At 48.9% G+C, this 24915-nt stretch overlaps 1 protein-coding gene across 1 annotated transcript in view; it reads right to left on the bottom strand.

Annotated features, from left to right (window-relative positions):
- Positions 1–13965, bottom strand: part of LOC119357576 (protein ALP1-like) — a 146766-nt gene extending 132801 nt beyond the window's left edge. The window contains exon 1 of the mRNA XM_037624480.1: positions 13590–13965. Coding sequence (XP_037480377.1) covers positions 13590–13965 — 376 coding nt within the window. The remainder of the gene's footprint in view (positions 1–13589) is intronic.
- Positions 13966–24915: the final 10950 nt, after the last annotated feature.

Below are 24915 nucleotides of genomic sequence, written 5' to 3'. Positions count from 1 at the left end.
GAGCCATCATAGCATTTATTGCAAACAGGGGTCACAAAACCCATCATACAAAGCATACAAGCAACAAGCGGAAGCATTACATGTCTGGGTACAGACATCTACAAATGAAAAAGGCTGAAGAGCCTGACTATCTACAACATCCGATCAAGATCGTAGCTGAGGTACTAGCTACTAGTCGAAGTCCACGAGAACACTAGTAAGACCGAAGTCTCCGCTGCAAAAGCATAAATAAAGCAACATGAGTACAAAGGTACTCAGCAAGACTTACATCAGATCCTATCATACATGCATTTGTATCAAGAGGGTAATGTGGGGTTTAGTTGCAGCAACCCAGCTTTGACTCTGTGGCTAACCTGTTCTACGACTACCAGAAACTCTGGAGGTGAAACAACGTACACGAGTCCACTAATCACCATACAATACACTACTATGGGTTCATCCCCGTCTCCCTACGAGAAGGCCATCCATAGCACTCACACATGTCTTGAGCATTTTAGGGTATCCACTTCAAGTTGTCTATGTACCATGTAAGCATCCAAGAAGTCCATAACCGCGGACTCGGCTGTTCGAATAGATCATGTTAACCCTGCAGGGGTGTACTTCTTCACACACGCTCTCGCCACGTACCGCCATGTACACGTCATGTATCTCGGCAACCTTCAAGCGGAAGCCTGGCGAGGGTGTCGGCCACGACCTGACTAACCACACCAGACTCTAGTCCAGGTTTATCGCCTATTCGGGTTCCATCCGCAAGGAGATCCGGCCGGGGTGTCGCTCACGGCCCCAAACGATGTGAGCAGGGTTCCCAAGCCCACCATCCGGGTGCCACTTGGTACCCCGTGCCACGTGTGCCTAGTCTGTCCCAAGCCCACCCTGCCGGGTGCCACCTGGTAGAAAAATAGCACTACCTACAAACAACAGAAACTAGTTGCGACTCCTGGACAGAGACCAAGTCGGTTAATAAGTCGAGAGGGCTTGGAGCGCCCGGAGCCCAATGTGTGGTAGTATCGAGTCATTGGACAACATACATAGAACTCAGTGCTTAAGGACGGTTCCAGTGAGACAACCCACCATGTACTCCTACATGGCCTCTCACCGCTACCTTTACCAAATCGTGTCCACACACTTCACTCTCAGCATCAGAACATATCGTGACACTCCAATTCATTCCCAATGAATCAGACCTGACACAACTCTAAGCAATAGCAGGCACAGCATGGTAGGAACACATCAGTGGCTTCAATCAACTCCTACACATGCTAGTGGGTTTCAACTATTTACTGTGGCAATGACAGGTCATGCAGAGGAATGGGTTCAACTACCGCAGCACAAAGTAGCAGATGAACCGTTGTTGTCCTAATGCAATAACTGAGAGCAGGAGCGAGAGAGTAGGGTTTTATCGAAATGAACAAGGGGGTTTGCTTGCCTGGTAAATCAACAAGGGAGGCACTGCTTCACAGACAGGTACTCTGGAACGTCTCCGGAGCAGGACCTATCGGGAAGGAACGGTGCCGGCAATCAATACACAATCATATGCAACAATATGATGCATGAACATGGCATGTAGATGTGATGCTGTTTGAGCTAATGCAACTAGTAAACATTTGGTTTGAAGTCCATTTGAACCAAAGGTTCAAATGCATTTCTAAGTTAAGTCTCTTATATATGCCATAATGTGTTTTCCCATATTCAGCATGTATAAGTTGGTTTTTCATGCATGAAACTAGTACAGATGGAAATATTGCATTTTTCTGATAATTTTTCATATATAAATTATTTTAATCTGAGCTACGGTTGAATTGATATGAATTTTTGAAGTTTAAAACAATTTCTGGAATTTTCTGATTAAATTTAAATCCAGAATTCATATATTGCGTCAGCATTGAGTAAGCATGACGTCAGCAGTCAACTGGGCTGGTCCGGGTCAAACCTGACGTGTGGGGCCCACACGTCAGTGACAGGGGGGTTAAACAGGGGTTAATTAAATCCTAATTAGAAGTTAGTGGCGCTAGGGCCCACTGTCAGTGTCAGGGGGGGTTAATTAAGCGGTGATTAGCACTAAGCTAATCACCTGATGGGCCGGACCCACATGGCAGGGCTCAGGCGACGGGGCTCGCCGTCGGCGACCTCTGGACGCGGCGGAGTCCGCGCCACAGGCCACGGGGACGGCGTCTGAGAGCACCGGGGTGTAGCCCGGGCTCTCGCGCATCTGGTAGGGCAGGTGGAAGTAGCGGGGGAGGCCGGAGCTCGCCGGAGCAAAGCTCGCGGCGGCGACCGGAGCTCGGCTTCGAGCGAGAACAGGCTGCGAGGCACTAGGGAGGCTGCGAGCGGTTCCGCGTGACTCGCCAGAGTGCACTGAGTGCAACGGCGAGCTCGGCTGCGGCCTGCGGCAGCTGTGGCCACGACGGCGAGGAGCTGCGGCGGCGATGGCTTCGGCCATGGTGGGGAACGGGGCTATGGCGCGGGAACGAAGGGAAGAAGGTAGGGAAAACGGGAAGAAGCTCACGGCGATTGCGCAGAGCAGTACAGCGGGGTCGGGGGAGACCTGGTGACGGCGAATCGACGGCGGCGGACGGCGGAGCCCGAGGAGGAAGACGATGGCGATGGCGGCGATGGAGGCCGTCCGGAGGTGCGTGGCTCGACGAGGAGCTTCAGGGCGAGGAGGCGGAGCTCCCGCGCGTGTCGGGGAGGCGAGGGGAGGCCGGTGGCGATGGCTATGGCGAACGGCGGCGACCGACGCGTTCGGACACGGGAGAGAGAGAGCGAGGGAGAGGAGAGGAAGAATCGGGGGAGAGTGAGAGGGTACGGGGGGGCTGCGTGGCGTCTTCCGGCGTTCCAGGGCGACGAGGAGGCTCCAGGCAAGCAGGGAGGGAGGTGGCGTGGCGCGGTGGCGCGCGCGCGCGCCGGGCACGCTCCCCTCCCTCTGTCGAGGACGAAGACGACAGAGGAGGGGGCGGGCTGGGCCGCCTGCTGGCTGGGCCGGCCTGCTGCTGGGCTGCACAGGGGGGGAGCCCCAGGTAAGCTTCTCCTTCTTTTATTTTTTTCTGTTTTCTAATTTTTCTGACATTAGTTTTGATTTAATAAAATACCAAATCAATTTATTACCTTATGCCAATTTTTGCAGAAGCTAGATATATTATTCCAGAGCTCCTTTATAAATGGCATAATTTTTGGACCATATTTCATATATATAGCAATATATTTCCAATGCAAATATTTATCGAATTAATCCAAATGGCCAAATAAATATCCATGAGCTCCTAAAAATATTGTTTTGATTTTTATCTCTGTCCAATATTTTCAGAGAGCAACATGAGCATTTTCTTGGACCCTTTTGGAGAAATTTTTATTTGGGTCATTTTAAAAAATGATTCTGAGGGTTCCACCAATCCTCATTTCAAATTTAAATGAAATTTAAGCATGATGCACAAATGACTAGCTAGTCTAGGTCATCGTGACACTCCAATTCATTCCCAATGAATCAGACCTGACACAACTCTAAGCAATAGCAGGCATAGCATGGTAGGAACACATCAGTGGCTTCAATCAACTCCTACACATGCTAGTGGGTTTCAACTATTTACTGTGGCAATGACAGGTCATGCAGAGGAATGGGTTCAACTACCGCAGCACAAAGTAGCAGATGAACCGTTGTTGTCCTAATGCAATAACTGAGTGCAGGAGCGAGAGAGTAGGGTTTTATCGAAATGAACAAGGGGGTTTGCTTGCCTGGCACTTCTGAAGATAACATTGAGTCTTCATCAGTGTCAACGATCACATCATCGGTATCACGCCTATCGAGAGGGGACAAATACCGGCAACACAGAAGGGAACACAATCAATGCAATGCACAATATGATGCATGATCATGACATGGCAAAATGAATGTGTTTTGAGCTAATGCAACTAGCAACAGATTAAATGAAGTTGGTTTGAATACAAGATTCAAATTCAAACTCCATATGTGATTAATCAAATGCCATTTAATTGATTTGTGCTAAACAGCAGCTATAAGTTGTTCTAACATGCATGAAAATGGTACAGATGGATTCCTTGAATTTTTCTGATAATTTTTCATATATAAATTATTTAATTTGGAGTTACGGTTAATTTTCTATGATTTATTGAAGTTTTAGCTATTTTCTGAAATTTCCTGATTATTTTTAAATCCAGAAAATACTTATTGCGTCAGCCTGACGTCATGATGACGTCAGCAGGGTCAACTGGGCTGGTCCGGTCAAACCTGACGTGTGGGGACCACACGTCAGTGACACAGGAACTAAACAGGGTTTAGTTAATTCTTAACTAACGTAATTAGAAGGGCTGGGGCCCACAGTCAGCGGGTCAGTGGGTTAGCTAAAATTTAATTAGTACCTAAACCAAATTAGCAGGGCCTCGGGCCCACATGGCAGTGAAACAGTGGCTAAATAAATTAAAATAAACTAAACTAATTAACAGGGGGGCTGGCCCCACCTGTCATCGACCCAGGGGGGGTCAAACCCCTGGTCAGCAGGGCCTAACCTGCCGGCGGCTTGACGCCGGCGAGGCTGAGACGGCGGAGGCCTTCGGGTTTCTTGCTCCGGCGGCCAAACGCCGCGCGGAGAGGCTCTGTGGGTTCCTAGCGCTCGTGCGCATCCGGAGGAGGTGACGGAAGGACGCGGGGTGGTCAGCACTCGCCGGAGCGGAGCTTGCGGCGGCGGCCGGAGTTCGGTGGTTGCGGCTGAGAGGGCTAGAGCTCGCGGGCGAGGGAGCTGAGCAGCGCAGCGGCATCTACACAGCACACGGAAGTAGTCTGCGAGCTCGGTTTGGTCGTCGGGGCTTGCTAGCGCTGGCAGTGACGAGCGCGGCGGCGAGAAGCTCTCGGTGATGGCGGGAATCGAGCTAGCGAACCAAATCCACCACGGGGTATGAGGGGAAAGGGAGAGGGGCTCACAGGGAGTCGTATGAAGAAGACGGCGAGCTCAGGGAGTCCCTGTGGACGACGAATCGGGCGGCGGCATCCGGCGGCCGTGGTCGGGGAAGAAGGGTCGCGGCGTCGTCTTGGGGTCCTCCGGCCTTGCGTGGGTCGGCGGAGAGGCGCTCGGGTTCTAGGCGGAGCTCGTGGGCTGGTCAGAGAAGCGAGGGGGCGGCGGTGGCCGCGGCAGCAGCAAGCGGCGGCGACGGTCGCTCTCGGGTGCGTGCGAGAGAAAGAACAAAGGAGGAGATGGGGACGAGGGAGTGAGCGGGAGGGTTCCAGGGGTCGAGGCGGCGCCGAGGAGAAGGCACGAGGCGTCGTGGTGGCCTCAGGCGATGCAGACGAGCAGGGTGGTGGCGTGGCGAGCTCGGGCGCGTGCGCCGAGTCCCTCGCCCGGCTTCCGCTTGAAGGTTGCCGAGGTACATGACGTGTACAGGGCGATAAGTGGCGAAAGCGTGTGTGAAGAAGTACACCCCTGCAGGGTTAACATCATCTATTCGAATAGCCGGATTCCTCGGATATGGAAACTTGGACCCCTTGCATAGTTCATAGACAAGTGAAAGTGGATACTCTAAAATACGCAAGATAAGCGTGAGTGCTATGGATGGCGTTCTCGTAGGGAGACGGGAGCGGATCCATAGTGGTGTATTGGTTGGTGAATATGTGGACTCGTGTGCGCCATCTCAAAAGAGTTACTTGCAGTCGTAGTTCAGGATAGCCACCGAGTCAAAGCTGGCTTGCTGCAGTCAAACCCCTCCACCCCCTTGTTGATAATGGTGCATATGTAGATAGATCTGATGTAAGTCTTGCTGGGTACATTTGTACTCACGTTTGCCTATTTTATGTTTTGCAGAGAGACTTCAGTCTCACTAGTAGTTCCGCGTGGACTTCGATGTTTAGCTTGTTACCTCAGCTACGATCTTGTGCCCTCGGCAGGATCTGGTAGATAGTCAGGCTTCTCAGCCTTTTTCATTTATAGTTGTCTGTACTCAGACATGTTTAGCTTCCGCTTGTGCTTTGATTTGTATGCTCTGAGTGTTGGGTCATGAGACTCATGTTTGTAATATCTCGCTCCTCGGAGCCTAATAAATAATTACTTGAGTCGTAGAGTCATGTTGTGATGCCATGTTGTATCTGCACATATCGAGCATATTGTGTGTATGTTGTTGAAATGCTTGGTATGTGTGGGATCTGACTATCTAGTTGTTTAACCTTAGTAGCCTCTCTTACCGGGAAATGTCTCCTAGTGTTTCCACTGAGCCATGGTAGCTTGCTACTGCTCCGGAACACTTAGGCTGGCCGGCATGTGTCCTTCTTCGTTCCTGTGTCTGTCCCTTCGGGGAAATGTCACGCGATGAATACCGGAGTCCTGTTAGCCCGCTATAGCCCGGTTCACCGGAGTCCTGCTAGCCCAGTGCTACAGCCTGGATTCACTCGCTGATGACCGACACGTTCGATGTTGGGTCATGGATGCCTGTCCCTGTAAGTTTGTGCCACTTTGGGTTTACGACTAGCCATGTCAGCCCGGGCTCCTTACCATATGGATGCTAGCGACACTACCATATACGTGTTCCAAAAGACGCAAACGGTCCCGGGCAAAGGTAAGGCGACACCCGTGGGAATACCGTGCGTGAGGCCGCAAAGTGATATGAGGTGTTACATGCTAGATCGATGTGGCATTGAGTCGGGGTCCTGACACTGACATATAACCTGGGTTTATAACCGAGGCTGCACTTAAGAATAATCAAATATGAAATACATCATACCTATGACATTGAATCACATTGTTGGTTTTACCAACTTTCGTAGTAAGAGTGATAACCCCAATCTTGAGTAATGATAACTCCTTTCATATTGTGCCGGTTTATGATTAAACCGTACCGGGTTGTGATAAACACCGGTTTAACCATATATAATACTGGCGACTTGTAGTCAAACTAGACCGGGCTGATAATCTCCAGATTATAATTTGATCCTGTACTGACAACTTGTAGTTGAAAGCCGAGCCGGGTTGATAAACACCGGTTTACTCCATAATAGGATGGTAACAGAAAATCAAACTGGGCAGATAGTCTCCGGATTAAGATTTGACCGTGTTCCGTCAATTTGACAGTTTGAACCGGCTTAAAACTTTGTCGGTTTAAAAAAACGCAAATAAAAAGAAAGAAATGTCTTTCAAAGAAAAATGTGAAGCAAAGGTAATGACAAAACTGTTTGCAAAAAGAGGCTTATTTGAGCTGATCAGATGGCGTTACCATGGTCGGACACGACCAAGCTCCCGATAGGTGTAGCTATGGTTCAAGTCAGCCAGGTCCCCAAATGAAATCGTGGCATTTATGCCGATCAAGTGGCATGGCAATGGTTCGGGTTCGACCAAGCCCCCAAGTGATTCTGTGGCCTTAGGCCGATCAAGAGGCATGACTGGTTCAGACATGACCAAGTCCCCAAGTGATCTGGTGGCTCTCGCCTATCAAGAGGTATTGCATTGGTTCGGACACGACCAAGCCCCCAAGTGATATAACATGATGCTTTTGAAAAGCTAACTCAAGGGGTAAACCGGAGGCCGCTTTAGAACAACTCCGTGTAACCACACATGATGTAAAAGAATAGAGACCCCGCTTTATGAAGCAGAAGCCCCCATGTGATCAATAATGTGTCAGGCCAGTAAGGCGGGATACTCATGTTTGAACCGCGCATCATGGCAATAGGTTCTCTTCGGAAACTTTTAACTTTTTGCAAGAGACAAGTTCTTCTTGAACTAGGATTTTGAACCGGATATTGAGAGTGTCAAAGCTTTGTGGGAGACATCTTTCCCTTGAACCGGGTTTTAAACCGGAATCTTCATTTTCAGCCGGAAATTTTTTGACGGCCTTTAAACTCGAACTTGCGAGAAGTTAATTCCTTTTTGAACCGGAAATTCTTAAAACGGATTTGAGAGTTTCAGAGCTTTGTCGGAGAACAAATTTCCCTTGTACCGGATTGTAAACCGGAATCCTTTTCTGATGACCCGAAACTTCTTCATTGAGGCGGGATTTTGTAACTGTCATATACTTTCTAATCCAGAAATCTTCTGACAGCATGATGTGAATCCAGGACCAGGTTATCTTTCCCTCCAACGTATTGGGGTTCTTGACTTCACAGAAAACCGACAACGTTTGCTAAGTCATATCATTGTAGCCCCCAAGTCTCAAGGTGACTCGAGGAGTTGGCTTGAGATTCTCCATATTTGACCGTGATATAAACCGGCATAACTTGTATATCATTGGTGTTGATAGCACGATGTGACTCCACAGAAGGTTGAGGTGACTGCAGCGGGTTGTAAATGATCCCGTATGAGCCGTGTCAGCAACTCAACCAATGGTTCCTTCCAACTGGTGATTTGAAGTTAACCAAACTGTAGTGGCGGCGATTTGTGTGCCTGCCCATTGAACCACCCAGTGCAGATGGCGGTTGATAGTATATGATGATTTGCCTTCATTTTGTTGAAAGAAAAACCGGGCTACCCAAGCTGTGACTTGCTCATACTCAATAAACAGCTCATGAAGACAGGTGCGGCCCGGTATGTTGATGTAGACCAGGCCACGGGAGACGGACGATAAGGGACCGCAACATCAGAGGCAGCTCGGACAGATGAGTCGGCCGCGGCATTGTAAGGTGGTGCGGACGGGGAAGATCGGCACCGGTGTCGTAAACCGGCTCGGACGGGCGAGTTAATCGCGGGCGCGGTCCCGGCAAGCTGATGTAAACCGGGCCACAGGGACAGCGACCTTCTCACGTTCATTCACCGGGTGGTAGGACACGGCGAAACGCCAGTGCAGAACGTTGCTAGCACGTGCTCCGTGCCCGTAACATAGCGCCTCATTTGTAATGAACAATTGTCCTGCATAAACAGTATTGCAGACCAAGGCAAAGATAAACTGCTTTTTGATAAAAATAATATGTGCTAATAAAATATATTTTATATGGATATCACCTGATGTGTTTAGGCCGGAAATAACCCGCCATGAAGTTGATGATAACTGTATGAAGCTGAAATTAATCACGGGTGAACCGGCCGCAGGCGCGGGCGCCAGTAGGCACGGCGGATTAGATCAGCGGCGGTTTGAAGCCGCTCCAGCAAGGACGGCGCAAGGCGGGTATAAACAGCTTGAAGGCGGCGCTTGATGCCAGCCGCAGGGGCGGAGACCAGGGGACCGGTCGTGATGCGATGGAGGACCACGACGGGTTGATGAGTCTGGAAAATCCATAACAAGTATGTTCTGTGTATCTGTTGAAACTAAAGTTTGCATCTCTTCGGCAATCACTTGATTTGACGCAGAGGACGTAAATATGCAGGATTCCCCGCATCAGGAGTAAGTAAAATCCGGTTCATGGGGCGCAGGTCGTACGAGAGGAGCCGAGGACGGCCGGGTTGCAGCAAGGACTCTGGCGGGGCGGTTCAGGGGCTGTGCAAGGGCGGCTCGACATCCGACAGCGGAGCGACGCGCTGGCGGCCCAGCGGCGAAGGCATGCTAGTGACAGCGGCTCGGAGCGATGCGCTGGTGGCTCGGCAGCGACGGCTTTGATGGCGGACCCGGCGACGGAGGTAGAGCGACACCAGGCAGCTTGCAGGAGCGGAAGCTCAAGACCGGGGCAAAGCTGCGGCCTTACGGCTGTTTGAGGTGGAGACGGCAGCTCGGAGTTGCGGTTGGAGGCGCGGCGGCTTGGCTCGGTGGCGTTGAGGTTGGAGCCAGCCACAGCAGTTTCACAGTAGAGGCCAGCAGAACGGCTCGAGGCGGAGGCATCTTGGAGGTTCATGCCAAGCCCGCGGCGGTGACTTGGCAACGCGGAGATAGAGTCGGCCACTGAGGCGGCTTGAAGCCGAGTCAGAAGCAGAGCTCTTGGACGACTCGAATCAGGTGCAGCGAGCGACACCAAGGCGGATTCGGGAGTGAAGACGAGGTCAGTCACGGAGGCAACGCTCGAATCCATAGTCGAGGTGGTGGAAAAAAAGAGGCGCGGCCGTCCACGGAGTTGACCCGGCGAGGCGGAGGCAGGCCTGCTCTAGTACTCTACATCGGGAGCGCTTTGGAAACGGCTGAAGGTGAAGATGGCAGAGGACGGTTTACAAGTGGAGGCGACCGCAGCTCGGAGTAGTCGAGCGCAACCGCAATGGAGACGGGCAGCCGCTGGAGAGACGGCCAGCGGCAGGAGGCGGCCCAGAGGCAGACCGCGGCGACGACTCGGACTAACGCGAAGCAGCGGTTCCATCAAGCGAGGTGGCCAGTTGTTCCTCGGCGAGGCGGAGATCCGATGCGAGGAGCCAGCTCTGGGCGACAAGGCGGAGCCACGCTTCGATTGACAAAATCCACGTCCACCTCCTCCAGTTTTTTTTAGAAGTACGTCAGCACCTGGTTGATTTGATTTTTCCTCCTAGAATTCTGTTCCTTTGGTTGGTGTACCCAAAAAATCTTTCCAGCACAATGTGTAATGATAGTAGCAGGGTAGCAGCTTTGGAACATTGAAGCGAATCTTGAGTCCGGCTCGGTCTTTCCAGTCTGCACCGGCGGAAATTGTATTTACTCGGACTGGAGGATCGACAAATTGTGTGGCGGCGCACACGGAACCCTAACTTCTTTGACCCAAAACCTCGTAGGCAGGTTATCCTGCGCGATTCTTCCTCGCCGGGTCTTCATCCGGCTAATTACGAACTTCTTAATCCCTGAGAGAAAATCCCTCCAAGAACTTAACACCATCGTGCGCGAGCCCCACGGTGGGCGCCAACTGTCGTGGAATTGTCACGGCAGATGTCCTTAGTGTCAGGACTTAGTCGCGAGGCCAATGCATCTATGTGGTAGCTTGAGAGGGGTTGAGCGGGACGAGAGACGCGATGTTTTACCCAGGTTCGGCCCCTCATGGTGGAGGTAAAAGCCTACATCCTGCTTCATTGATATTGATGACGATGATCACGGTTACAAGAGTGCTCTATCTCGAGAGCTATTGTCTAAACCTAACTTGTCCCACTTGTGGCACTTGTGAATCTTGTCCCTCTTTGGGGAGCCCTGCCCCTCCTTATATATGTTGAAGGGTCGGGTTACATGTGGAGTCCTATTAGGATTAGGAATAGTCTATCTCTAATATAAACCGGATACAAGTCCTGGTCTTAACTCCTTGTAAGGTAAATATTCCTCATGCCTTTCCTCTTAAACCGGCCCACCATAGTATGAACCGGCCTTCTGGGCCATGGGCCTCGTCATCCATCTGACCCACCCGCCGGGTTACTAATGAACCGCCAAGAACAGGCGGGTAGCCGGTGAACCACCAAGCTCCGGGCGGGTTACCAGTGAGTCATCCAGTCCGGCCGGTTTATACTTCCGGCCGGTTTACGCCACGGGGTATATCCCCGACAGGTAGGCCAGCCCAGAGTTGCCCCTGGTGGCCACCGGCAGCTGACAGGTTGGACCAACACTCAGAGGAGCACTGGCCCGGGGGGGTAAAATAATGATGACCCTCAGGAGCGCGACTCCCAAGGGAAAAGAAAAGGCTAGGTGGCGAATGGTAAAACCAAAGTTGGGCATTGCTGGAAGTGTTTTATTCAAGGCGAACTGTCAAGGGGTTCCCATTATTACCCAACCGTGTAAGGAAGGCAAAATCCGGGAACATAACACCGATATGACGGAAACTAGGGCGGCAAGAGTGGAACAAAACACCAGGCATAAGGCCGAGCCTTCCACCCTTTACCAAGTATATAGATGCATTAATTAAATAAGATATATTGTGATATCCCAACAAGTAAACATGTTCCAACAAGGAACAACATCTCCATGTTCCAACAAGGAACAAACTTTAATCTTCACCTGCAACTAACAACGCTATAAGAGGGGCTAAGCAAAGCGGTAACATAGCCAAACAACGGTTTGCTAGGACAAGGTGGGTTAGAGGCTTGGTTCAACAATATGGGAGGCATGATAAGCAAGTGGTAGGTATCGCAGCATAGGCATAGCAAAAGAGCGAGCAACTAACAAGCAAAGATAGAAGTGATTTCCACGGTATGGTCATCTTGCCTGAAATCCCGCAAGGAAGAAGAACGAGCCCATGAAGAATACAAACGGACGTAGTCGAATGGGTCCTCACAAACGCGTCGTTACCGGAACCAACCCGAATAAGCAAACACCGGAAAGAAGCACACAACAAGTAAACAAACCACACATGAACATGGTATGATATGCGGGATGCGGTATGCGGTGCATATGCATGATTTGCAAAGGAATGATTGAACCTGGACTCAACCTGGAAATCCAAGAGTGCCACTGGAAAGGTGAGGTGATTTCGGTTGAAATCGATATAAAGATCACCGGAATCGGATGCACAGTTTGGAAATGGCAAGCAAAACAAATATGGCACCGGTCTGCGATAAACGGCAAGTAGCCATCTAAATGCAACAAGATAAATATGCTACGGCACTCAAACATGGCAACAAAATACATGGCAGGGATCCACTTAAGATGCTTGACAAAAGATGAACACTAAGCTACGGCTAATTCATCCATTAACAGGTTTCAAACAAACATGGCAAAAATGCAAACAATAAACAGGTTTCAGACTTAGTGAAATAAACACAAGTCTGGAATTTAACATCAGGTAGCACACTTTGGAGCATGAAAACTATATGCTACAAGAACTTAACATGGCAAAGCAAGGCATGGAATGAAGCTACTCAAAGCACTTAACAAAAGTACCTTAGTGACCTTGAGCCAAAAGGGATCAGAAAATACAATTGCAAGCATGTGAACATGGCAAAAACATAATCAGATTACAGACTTAGTGAAAAACTGGAGCATGCAAAACTGTTAGCGAGTAGGCATGTTTATGAGCTCGATGCACTCACCACAGAGCATGGCATGACAAACTAAGCATACACCCATCAAGAATACATATTATAGAAGCTAGACATGGTAAGAACAACAACATAGCATGCATGGATCAACAACAACATCCTTGGCAAAATCGCTAACAAGTAAACAATCTGCCAGGATTCACGAAATAGCAAAAGTAGAGCTCGATTGACTCAAGCTAGGGTGCTCCATAATTGCAAACAAGGACATGGATGGATAGAGCACCACAATATTAACAAATCATCCTTACTGATCCTCCTCAAAAGAGGCACGGATCACTAGGAAACAACATGAGCATATGGCATAAAGACAAAAACAGATCAAGGACTTAGAGAAATTCTAAGTCCCTGAAATCAGCATTAACGAATGCACTACTTTGCAAGCTTGTGCTAGTCACCAAAAGTATCACAAAAATACATGGCAAGCACCTCTGTAAAGATGGCATGGCATATAACAAAACACATGTAGAGCTCAGGAGCATATCATGCACACATTAATCATGGCAAAAATGACAAATAGCTATTTGATGCAGCAGATCTGACAATTATCTCAAATAGCCCTCTTCCAACAGCATTTCGGGCATCAAGATGAGCTTGAATGAAAATGATGCAATAAGATGAAATGATGTACTCTCTGAGGCGAACATTGCGAGGCTACACGCCCAAAACGGAGCCACGGTTGCAGAGATATAGCATGACAAAGTGGGCATAAAATGCAAGAATTAAGGGACTTAGAGAAAAACTCGAGGGGGAAAAGTCAACCTCTCAGATCCAGATCGGGGCGGCGCGTGAACCGAGGTTTGCCGGCTGGGCTCGCCGGAGAGGAGGACGGGGAGGAACTCCGGTGGCGGGCGACGCGGTGGGGAGCGGCGCTAGGCCGGCGGTGCTCCGACGGGAGCTCGCGGCGGCGCGGCGCGAGGAAGATCCTGGGCGGCGAGGTTGTCTGGCAGCGGCGGAGGCGGGCGGCTTCGGCGCCGGTGCGGGGGAAGAAGCGGCGCGGACGCGGGCCTCGCTCGGGGCAGGCGCGCGGAGGAGATGGGCTCAGAGGGCCGGCCGTGGGCTCGCGGGCCCGCGGCGGCGCTTGCCACATGGCGGTCCAGGAGAGGCTGGGAGCGGCGGCGTGAGGACGGGCGGACATGTCCGTCGGCGCGGGAAAGTGTCCGGCGGCGGAAGGAGGAAGATTGCTAGGGTTTCGTCTGCGCGAATAATCCGGGAGGCACGCATATTTATAGGTAGAGGGAGCTAGGAGAGTCCAAATGAGGTGCGGTTTTCGGCCATGCGATCGTGATCGAACGACTGAGATGATGAGGTGGTTTAAGTGGGTTTTGGGTCACTTTGGAAGGGTGTTGGGCTGCAACACTCACGAGGCCTTTTCGGTCCCTCGGTTAACCGTTGGAGTATCAAACGAAGTCCAAATGGCACGAAACTTGACAGGTGGTCTACCGGTAGTGAACCAAGGCCGCATGACAAGTCTCGGTCCAATCCGAAAACGTTTAACAGCCGCACATGAAAAGAGGTAGAAAGGGGCACCGGGTGAGATAGAAGCGCCGGATTGCAAAACGGACAACGGGGAAAATGCTCGGATGCATAAGACGAACATGTATGCAAATGAAATGCACATGATGACATGATATGAGATGCATGACACGCAAGCAATGACAAGGCAACAACAGCGAATAACTGGACGACACCTGGCACATCGGTCTCGGGGCATCACACGTTACCCACCGTATAGGAGGTATTAGACCCAGACACGGCACACAATTATCGTGGCGCTCCGAAGTCAAATTCCATATTAATGTATTCACACTCAGAATGTAAGTCTTCATTGATTGAAGACATACGTTACTTTGTGTGTTGCACATCTAAGTCATCAACATGCTTAAGTGTTAGGATGTGTGCGTGATCACAGGACATTTGAGGATTCCAAGATATTTAGCTCACACCGTAACTTGCAAAACCTCTTATCATCCAATTACTCTTCAGTGTTGACGTGTATGAATATCAATATCTTCCTTCATGACATGATCTCTGAGAAAGTGATGACGAATTTCAATGTGCTTTGTCTTCGAGTGCTGAACTGGGTTGTTAGCAATCTTGATGGCGCTCTCGTTGTCGCAGTAGAGTGGCACTTGCTTCAGAAGAACGCCATAATCTTTGAGTGTTTGCTTCATCCATAGAAGCTAAGCGCATCAAGATCCAGCAGCAATGTATTCAGATTCAGCAGTGGAGACTGATACACAGTTCTGCTTCTTTGAAGACCAACAAACAAGTGATCGTCCCAGAAAGTGACATGTGCCTGATGTAGACTTGCGATCCACCTTGTCACCAGCATAATCAGCATCCGAGAATCCAACTAGATCAAACTCTGAGCCCTTTGGATACCATAGTCCTAGTGTTGGGGTGTGAGCCAAATATCGAAGAATTCGCTTCACAGCTAAGTGATCTGATTCCTTTGCTGCCTCTTGGAATCAGGCACACATGCAAACACTAAGCATGATATCTGGCCTAGATGCACATAAATAAAACAAGGAACCAATCATGGAGCGGTATACCTTTTGATCGAACTCTTTACCATTGTCGTCGGGGCCCAGATGGTGTTTAGCTGGCATTGGCGTCGTGTACCCTTTGCATTCTTGCATTCCAAACTTCTTTAGGCAATCTTTGAGGTATTTCTCTTGAGATATGAAGATGCCGTTGCGTTGCTGACGTATTTGAAGACCAAGGAAGAACTTCAGCTCACCCATCATGGACATCTGATATTGCTCTTGCATCATATATCCAAACTCATCACTGTATTTCTGGTTGGTGCAGCCGAAGATAATGTCATCCACATATATTTGGCACACAAACAGTTCACCATCATATGTCTTCGTGAAGAGAGTGGGATCCGGGGAACCAGGTTTGAAGCCTTTGCTCTTCATTAAGTCTTTGAGTGTGTCATACCAAGCTTGAGGGGCTTGTTTAAGGCCATACAGTGCCTTGTTGAGCATGTAAACCATGTTAGGATGTTTTGGATCTTCAAAGCCAGGCGGTTGTGCAACATACACTTCTTCTTCAATCTTGCCATTGAGAAAAGCGCTCTTCACATCCATTTGATACAGAAGAATGTTATGATGATTTGCATAGGCCAGCAGTATGCGTATAGCTTCAAGCCTAGCCACAGGAGCAAATGTTTCATCGAAGTCAATTCCTTCAACTTGAGTGTAACCTTGAGCAACGAGACGAGCTTTGTTTCTGACAACTTGACCATGCTCATCTTGCTTGTTGCGATATATCCATTTGGTGACTATGATGTTGTGCTTACGAGGATCAGGACGTTTGACTAGTTCCCATACACTATTCAACTCAAATTGTTGAAGCTCTTCTTGCATAGGTTGAATCCATTCAGGTTCCATGAAGGCTTCATCAACTTTCTGGGGTTCAGATATTGACACAAATGCGAAGTGTCCACAAAAATTTGCTAGTTGTGTTTCCCATGAACGAGTGAGTGGACCAGGTGCATTGATGCTATCAATTATTTTCTCAATTTGTACTTCATTTGCAACTCGTGGATGAGCAGGTCGAAGATTTTGCTCATTCTGAGCATTGTCATCATTGGAAGGATTGTCTTCAGGCTGAGCATTGTCTTCAGATTGATCAGGTGCAGAGATGATGAGTTCCTCTTCAGGCTGAGCTTCAGACGGTGTGATTTCTCCAGTTCCCATAAGCTTGATGGATTCACTAGATGGAACTTCATCTAGCACATTTGGCAGGTGCTCTCTTTGCGAGCCGTTAGTCTCATCGAACCGCACATCCACAGTTTCAACCACTTTATAGTAAAAGAGGTTGAAGACTCTGTAGGGGTGCGAATCCTTTCCATATCCAAGCATAAAACCTTCATGTGCTTTAGGTGCAAATTTTGAAGTGTGATGTGGATCCTTGATCCTGCACCTGGCACCAAATACTCTGAAGTAACTGACATTTGGCTTCTTGCCAGTAAGGAGCTCATAGGATGTATTGTTCAGAAGCTTGTGAAGATAAACACGGTTGATGATATGGCATGCAGTATCAATGGCTTCGGGCCTGAACTTTCTTGGAGTCTTGTATTCATCGAGCATCGTCCGGGCCATCTCAATAAGTGTTCTGTTCTTGCGTTCCACGATGCCATTCTGCTGCGGCGTGTACGGAGCTGAGAATTCATGAGTGATGCCCAAAGTATCAAGATAAGTGTCTAGGCCAGTGTTTTTGAATTCAGTGCCATTGTCACTTCTGATGTGCTTGATCTTGACGCCATAGTTGTTCATGGCTCGATTGGTGAAGCGTCTGAAGACATCCTGCACTTCAGTCTTGTAGAGGATTATATGCACCCATGTATATTTTGAATAATCATCAACAATGACGAAACCATAGAGACAAGCAGTAGTAGTAAGAGTTGAGTAGTGAGTGGGACCAAAGAGGTCCATGTGTAGCAGTTCGAAGGGTTGAGTCATTGTCATGATCGTCTTCGAGGGATGCTTGGCCCTCGTCATCTTTCTAGCTTCACAGGCACCGCATAAGTGATCCTTCTTGAACTTGACGCCCTCGATGCCTATGATATGCTTCTTCTTAGCAAGAGTGTGCAAGTTCCTCATGCCAGCATGCCCTAGCCTCCGATGCCAGAGCCAGCATTCTGAAGCTTTTGCTAGAAGACATACGGGAAGTTGTGGTCCTGCTGAGAAATCTACCACATACAAATCATCTTTCTGATACCCTTCAAAGACTAGAGACTTGTCTGATTCCATTAGAACAAGGCAACAATATTTTCCAAATATCACAATCATGTTTAAATCGCAAAGCATTGAGACAGACATTAAGTTGAAACCAAGGGATTCAACAAGCATTACTTTATCCATGTGTTGATCCCTTGAGATTGCAACTCTACCTAGACCCAATACCTTGCTTTTACCAGTATCAGAAAATGTGATGTGACTCTTGTCAGATGGACGTAACGTTGAGTTCATGAGAAGACTTTGCTTGCCAGTCATGTGATTAGTACACCCACTATCAATAATCCATTCTGAAGCAGCTGGTGTCATACCCTACAGTGCAGTTAGGGGGATAGGCTTCCCGAAGAGAATTGTGAAGCACAAACATTTGACGAGCAAGTGGATTTTGAAAGCTTAGATCCAGGTTAGGACTGATAGGGCAAGTAGCAAGCGACTCGGGAAGAAAATACATAATAAGACCATTTGGGCATTTGATCTTGCGCCCTACAAGATGTTTAAGGTCCCCAGCAATAGCTTCAGACGAATTTGATTTTCGGCTGGAGACCCTTCCCTGCAAAAGAGAGTTAAGATTTCTTAGCCACCCACATATTCAAGGGTGGCTTCGAAGCAATGAGTCTAAGTGCGGCATCTGAGAACTTTGGCTTTGGAGCCCTAGCAAATAGTCTTGCAGGTGGACAATAGTACTCATAGGAATAAGCAGAGTAGTTCTTGGTCTTATGAACATGGCGGTTTGATGAAACGCGCTCATATTCATAGGCCTGAGTATGGTTTCCCTGCAAAACATTTGCGTTAATGCGACTCAGGTGAGTCCTTTGTCTGTATGAAGCCTTTGGACCATATGAAGCATGTGGTCTGGGGTTTGTCTTCTTCACTTGTGATGTCATGACGACATTCACAGGAAGATTCACCAACCATTTTTTAGGCACCCAGACTTTCTTCATAGGTGGCCTATTCCTGCAGTTAGTACCAATATACCTGGCAAACACTTCACCATTCTGATTCTTAAACAGTTTATAGTTTGCATCAAAGGATTCATCAATAACAATGGGATTAGCACAAGTGAAGCCAGACAGGGTGGATGGATCCACTGAAGGCTCCTTTGCAGCAACCCATGTGGTTTTGGGGTACTGCTCAGGTTTCCAGTAAGAGCCATCAGCATTCATTTTCCTTTTGAACCCAAGACCCTCTTTCCTAGGGTTTCGGTTCAGGATCTGCCTTTTGAGGACATCACATAGTGTCTGGTGCCCTTTGAGACTTTTGTACATCCCTGTTTCAAGCAATGTCTTCAACCTAGCATTTTCATCAGCAATAGCAGTGGTATCCTCAGCAGAGGGGTTAGTTACCACATCAACAGTTGAAGATATTGCAATAGTAGCAGCAGTAGAACATCCAGCAACAGAAGTAGCGTTGTCACGCTCAATGCATTTAAGACATGGTGGTTCAAATCCTTCCTGAGCGGAACTGATCTGTTCAGCGCGAAGTGACTCGTTTTCCTTTTGAAGATCTTCATGAGCCGCTCTCAATTTCTCAAGATCTTGCTTCCTTTGAAGATAATCATAGGAAAGCTTTTCATTAGTTGTTGAGAGCGTTTCATGATGACTTTCAAGTTCCTCATACTTAACATGAAGATTTTTTATGTCTTCAATTAAGGACTGAGATCGAGTCATTTCAGCGTCTAACAGGTCATCGCTTTTGTCTAACAGTTTTTGAATATGTTCCATAGCTTTCTGTTGTTCAGTTGCAATTTTAGCAAGTGTTTTGTAGCTGGGTTTGGAACCACAATCAAAGTCATCTTCACTGGATGTTTGATAGTGAGTAGTGCGTGTGTTTACCGTGGCACCGCATGCCATGAAGCAGTAGGTGGGAGCGGAGTAGTCCTTGTCATTTGCATCGGCGTCGGCGATGAAGCCATTGTCTTCAGTGTTGAAGATGGACTTGGCAACGTATGCTGTAGCCAGACTTGCAACGCCAGAATCGGACTCCTCCTCAGACTCCACCTCCGCCTCCTCAGAAGCGGACTCCTCCTCTAAATCCATTTCCTTGCCAACGAACGCATGAGCCTTGCCAGATGAGCTCTTCTTGTGTGATGAAGACTTTGATGAGGACTTGGAAGAAGACTTTGAGTATTTCTTCTTCTTCTTCTTGTCGTCAGAATCATACTCCTTGCTCTTCTTCTTCTTGTTGTTCTCATTGTCCCACTGCAGACACTCAGAGATGTAGTGGCCAAGTTTCTTGCACTTGTGGCATGTTCTCTTCTTGTAGTCATGAGCAGAAGCTTCATCATTCCTTGAGCTTGATCGTGAAGACTTTCTGAAGCCTTTCTTCTTGGTGAATTATTGAAACTTCTTCACAAGCATAGCAAGCTCCTTTCCAATGTCTTCAGGATCATCAGAACTGCTGTCAGATTCTTCTTCAGATGAGGAGACAGCTTTTGCCTTCAGGGCACGAGTTCGCCCATAGTTGGGACCGTAGATGTCTCTTTTCTCAGAAAGCTGAAACTCAAGTGTGTTGAGCCTTTGAAGTATGTCAGGCGACCGTGTCTTCACCTTATTCCCCTTGAGCTAAGGACACCCAGTCCTCGCCCAATCACTCTTGTAAGTCTTCAAGGCAGACTTCCAAACCTTCACAGACTTCGTTCACCGGCAATCCACAATGACTCTTGGATGCTCAGAACGCGATGCCTAACCGGCTGGAGGATTCACAGTCCTCAAGTGTAATAAGTTTTCAGATCACACAGACAGGAAGACTTAAGTGATGCCTAACACTCTTTGGCTCTGGGTGTTTAGGGCTTTATCCTCGCAAGCAATTCTCTCTCAAAGTCTTCGAGGTGGGTTGCTCTCAAACGACAAAAGCCGTACACTAACTCTGAGCAGCCAACCGTTTATGGTTGTAGGGGTGGGCTATTTATAGCCACTAGGCAACCCGACCTGATTTGTCCGAAATGACCCTGGGTCACTAAGGAACTGACACGTGTTCCAACGGTCAGATTTCAAACACACACGGCAACTTTACTTGGGCTACAAGCAAAGCTGACTTATCCAACTCTGGATAAGATTTGTTCTCATAGTCTTCGCTCGAAGACATAGGATTTTGGTTAAGCATCACTTCAGTCATTCTGACTGGTTCTCGCGCTCCATAGTCTTCACACGATGTCTTCTCTTGTCATAGTCTTCAATGTGAATGTCTTCACATCCCACCTTTGACTTCAATGTCTTCATACATTTTTAGGGGTCATCTCTGGTAGGAAAACCGAATCAATGAGGGACTTCTACCTGTGTTATCCTGCAATTCTCACAAACACATTAATCCCTCAACCAGGTTTTTCGTCAATACTCCAAAACCAACTAGGGGTGGCACTAGATGCACTTACAGGTTCAGTTAACAGCCATCGATCGATCGCTCTGGTTCAGTAACGCGTAGCCTGCAGTGCAATCGCTCGGGTTCAGTTAGAGCCCAACGCCTCGCTCGGGGTCAGTTAGAGCCAACGCCTCACACACACGTGCGTACGTGTACGAGAGAAACGCACATCACTCGGCCCCCGACCTCCCACCGTAACCGGGAACTCCCCGAAATTTTCCTCCCCCTCGCTTCTACCACGGTTTTTTCCGTCATGGACGGCCCAAAGAATGTCATGCAGCTGCGTCTCCGGCCCGCCCAGGACGAAAAGCCCATTTTATGTCATGATTTTTTGTCATAGAAGTAGGAGCCCACCACATCTATGATGATACTGGGTTTTGTCACAATTATCGCCATAAAAGTGTCATATGTATGACAGAAAAAAAAATTGTTCGGCCCAAAATGTCACAGATGTGTCTTTTTTTTGTAGTGGTGCTGGTGCACATATATATAATACAAGAGAGGTCCTCTACCCCAATTATACAAGACTACGAGGTAAGCCACAACTTCAATACACGTGCAATACAAAATACATACTCAACACCCCCCCGCAGTCGAAGCGTTGCCGGAGACACAGAGACTAGACCGAAACTCCTCGAAGACGGGAGTAGGCAATCCCTTAGTCATCACATCAGCAAATTGTTGCGTCGTCGGCACGTGGAGAACCCGAACACGGCCAAGGGCAACCTGCTCGCGCACAAAGTGAATATCGAGCTCAATATGCTTCGTTCGTCGAAGGTGCACTGGGTTGGCTGAGAGGTAGACCGCGCTGATGTTATCGCAGTAGACAAGAGTGGCCTTGTGAACATCACAAAGCAACTCCTGGAGCAGCTGACGTATCCAAGAGCACTCGGCCATGGCATTAGCCACGGCGCGATACTCTGCCTCGGCGCTGGAGCGGGAGACCGTGGGTTGCCGCTTAGATGACCAAGAGATCAACAAGGGCCTAAGGTAGACGCAGTAGCCTGACGTAGAGTGTCGCGTGTTGGGGTAGCCAGCCCAGTCGGTATCAGATTAGGCCACGAGGTCGGTGGAGGGGGAGGCCGTCAGGGTGAGTCCCAAGGACATGGTGCCGATGTAATGGAGAATACGCTTCACCAAAGTCCAGTGAGAGTCACGCGGGGCGTGCATATGGAGGCACACCTGCTGGACAACATACTACAGGTCGGGGCGAGTCAGCGTCAGGTACTGTAAAGCACCGATAATAGAGTGATAAAATGCTCCATCAGACACAAGAGACCCCTCGAGAGCAGAGACCTTCGCCTTCATGTTGATGGGGGTGGGTGTTGGCTTGCAGTTAAGCATACCGGCACGCTCCAAGAGCTCATGGGCGTACTTCTATTGATGCAGAAAGAAGACGTCAGTCTGTCGGACCACCTCGATGCCGAGGAAGTAGTGCAGGGGCCCCAAGTCCTTGAGGGCGAACTCATGACGAAGACGAGCAGTCCGCCGCTGAAGGAGGTCGGGGGAGGACGCCGTGAGGATGATGTCGTCGACATAGAGCAGCAGATATGCAGTGTCAACTCCCTGATGATACACGAACAGTGAAGCATAGGAGCGAGTGGAACGAAATCCGAGAGACTGCAGGAAGGCTGCAATATGCTAGTACCAAGCCCGAGGCGCCTGCTTCAACCCGTAAAGAGAACGGGGGAGCAAGCACGAAGTCGGGGTGCTCGGCGTCGATGAAACCAGTGGGCTGCTCACAGAACACCTGCTCGGCGAGATGGCCATGCAACAAGGCGTTAGAGACATCCAAATGGTGCACCGGCCAGACGTGCGAGACCGCCAGCTGAAGCATGGCGCGAATCGTGCCCGGTTTCACAACCGGGGCGAAGGTGTCGGTGAAGTCCATGCCCGCGCACTGCCGAAAACAGCGAACCACCCACCGAGCCTTGTAGCGCTCAAGAGAACCGTCCGGGCGAGTCTTGTGGCGAAACACCCACTTGCCAGAGATGATGTTGGCATGAGGGGGTCGCGGAACAAGCTGCCACATGCGGTTGCGCTGTAAGGCGTCGAACTCCTCCTGCATCACAGCTAGCCAGTGGGCATCCCGAAGGGCAGCGCAAGCGGAGGGGGGGCGGTTGATGGCGTCGACGTCGAGGTGGCACACACATACTCGTCGGTGGAGTAGTGCGTGCTGGGCCGAAGCACTCCTGCTCGGGCATGGGTAGTCACACCAAGTGACGGGGCAGCAGTGTCGGCGAGTGCTGTGGCGGCTGGGGCACCTGGTGCGGCGGCGGGGGCACCCGGTGCGGCAGTGTGATACGTCTCCAACATATCTATAATTTTTGATTGCTCCATGCTATATTATCTACTGCTTTGGACTATATTGGGCTTTATTTTCCACTTTTATATTATTTTTGGGACTAACCTATTAACCGAAGGCCCAGCCCAGAATTGTTGTTTTTTGCCTATTTCAGTGTTTCGGATAAACGGAATATCAAACGGAGTCCAAACGGAATAAAATCTTCGGGAACGTGATTTTCTCACCGAACGTGATCCAGGAGACTTGGACCCTGCTCCAAGGAACAAAAGAGGCGGTCACGAGGGTGGGGGCGCGCCCCCTGCCTCGTGGGCCCCTCGTTGCTCCTCCGGCATACTTCTTCCTCCTATATATACACACGTACCCCCAAACGATCAGGACAGGAGCCAAAAACCTAATTCCACCGCCGCAACTTTCTGTATCCACGAGATCCCATCTTGGGGCCTGTTCCGGAGCTCCGCCGGAAGAGGGCCGTCATCACGGAGGGCTTCTACATCATCATAGCCTCTCCGATGAAGTGTGAGTAGTTTACCTCGGACCTTAGGGTCCATAGTTAGTAGCTAGATGGCTTCTTCTCTCTCTTTGAATATCAATACAAAGTTCTTCCCCTCTCTTGTGGAGATCTATTTGATGTAATCTTCTTTTTGCGGTGTGTTTGTTGAGACCGATGAATTGTGGGTTTATGATCAAGTCTATCTATGAATAATATTTGAATCTTCTCTGAATTATTTTATGTATGATTGGTTATCTCTGCAAGTCTCTTCGAATTATCCGTTTGGTTTGGCCAACTAGATTGGTAGTTCTTGCCATGGGAGAAGTGCTTAGCTTTGGGTTCGATCTTGCGGTGTCCTAACCCAGTGACAGAAGGGGAAGCAATGCACGTATTGTATTATTGCCATCGAGGATAACAAGATGGGGTTTATTTCATATTGCATGAATTTATTTCTCTACATCATGTCATCATGCTTAAGGTGTTACTTTGTTTTTAACTTAATACTCTAGATGCATGCTGGATAGCGGTCGATGAGTGGAGTAATAGTAGTAGATGCAGAATCGTTTCGATCTACTTGTCACAGACGTGATGCCTATATACATGATCATGCCTAGATATTCTCATAACTATGCTCAATTCTGTCAATTGCTCAACAGTAATTTATTCACCCACCGTAGAATTATTATGCTCTTGAGAGAAGCCACTAGTGAAACCTATGGCCCCCGGGTCTATTCTCATCATATCAATCTCTATCACTTTTATCTTGCTTTGCTTTTTACTTTGCCTTTACTTTTTACTTTGCATCTTTATACCAAAAATACCAAAAATATTATATCTATCAGATCTCACCCTCGTAAGTGACCGTGAAGGGATTGACAACCCCTAATCGCGTTGGTTGCGAGTAGCTATCGCTTTGTGCACGTACGAGGGACTTGAGCGTGGGCTCCTACTGGATTGATACCTTGGTTCTCAAAAACTGAGGGGAAATACTTATGCTACTCTGCTGCATCATCCCTTCCTCTTCGGGGAAAACCACCGCAAGCTCAAGACGTAGCAAGAAGGATTTCTAGCGGCGTTGACGGGGAGTCTACGCAAAAAGTCAACATACCAAGTACCCATCACAATCCCTATCTCTCGCATTACATTATTTGCCATTTGCCTCTCGTTTTCCTCTCCCCCCAATTCACC

This window comes from Triticum dicoccoides, chromosome 2A (genome assembly GCF_002162155.2).
Source record: "Triticum dicoccoides isolate Atlit2015 ecotype Zavitan chromosome 2A, WEW_v2.0, whole genome shotgun sequence".
NCBI lineage: Eukaryota > Viridiplantae > Streptophyta > Magnoliopsida > Poales > Poaceae > Triticum > Triticum dicoccoides.
This window is presented reverse-complemented; position numbering and strand designations above follow the sequence as displayed.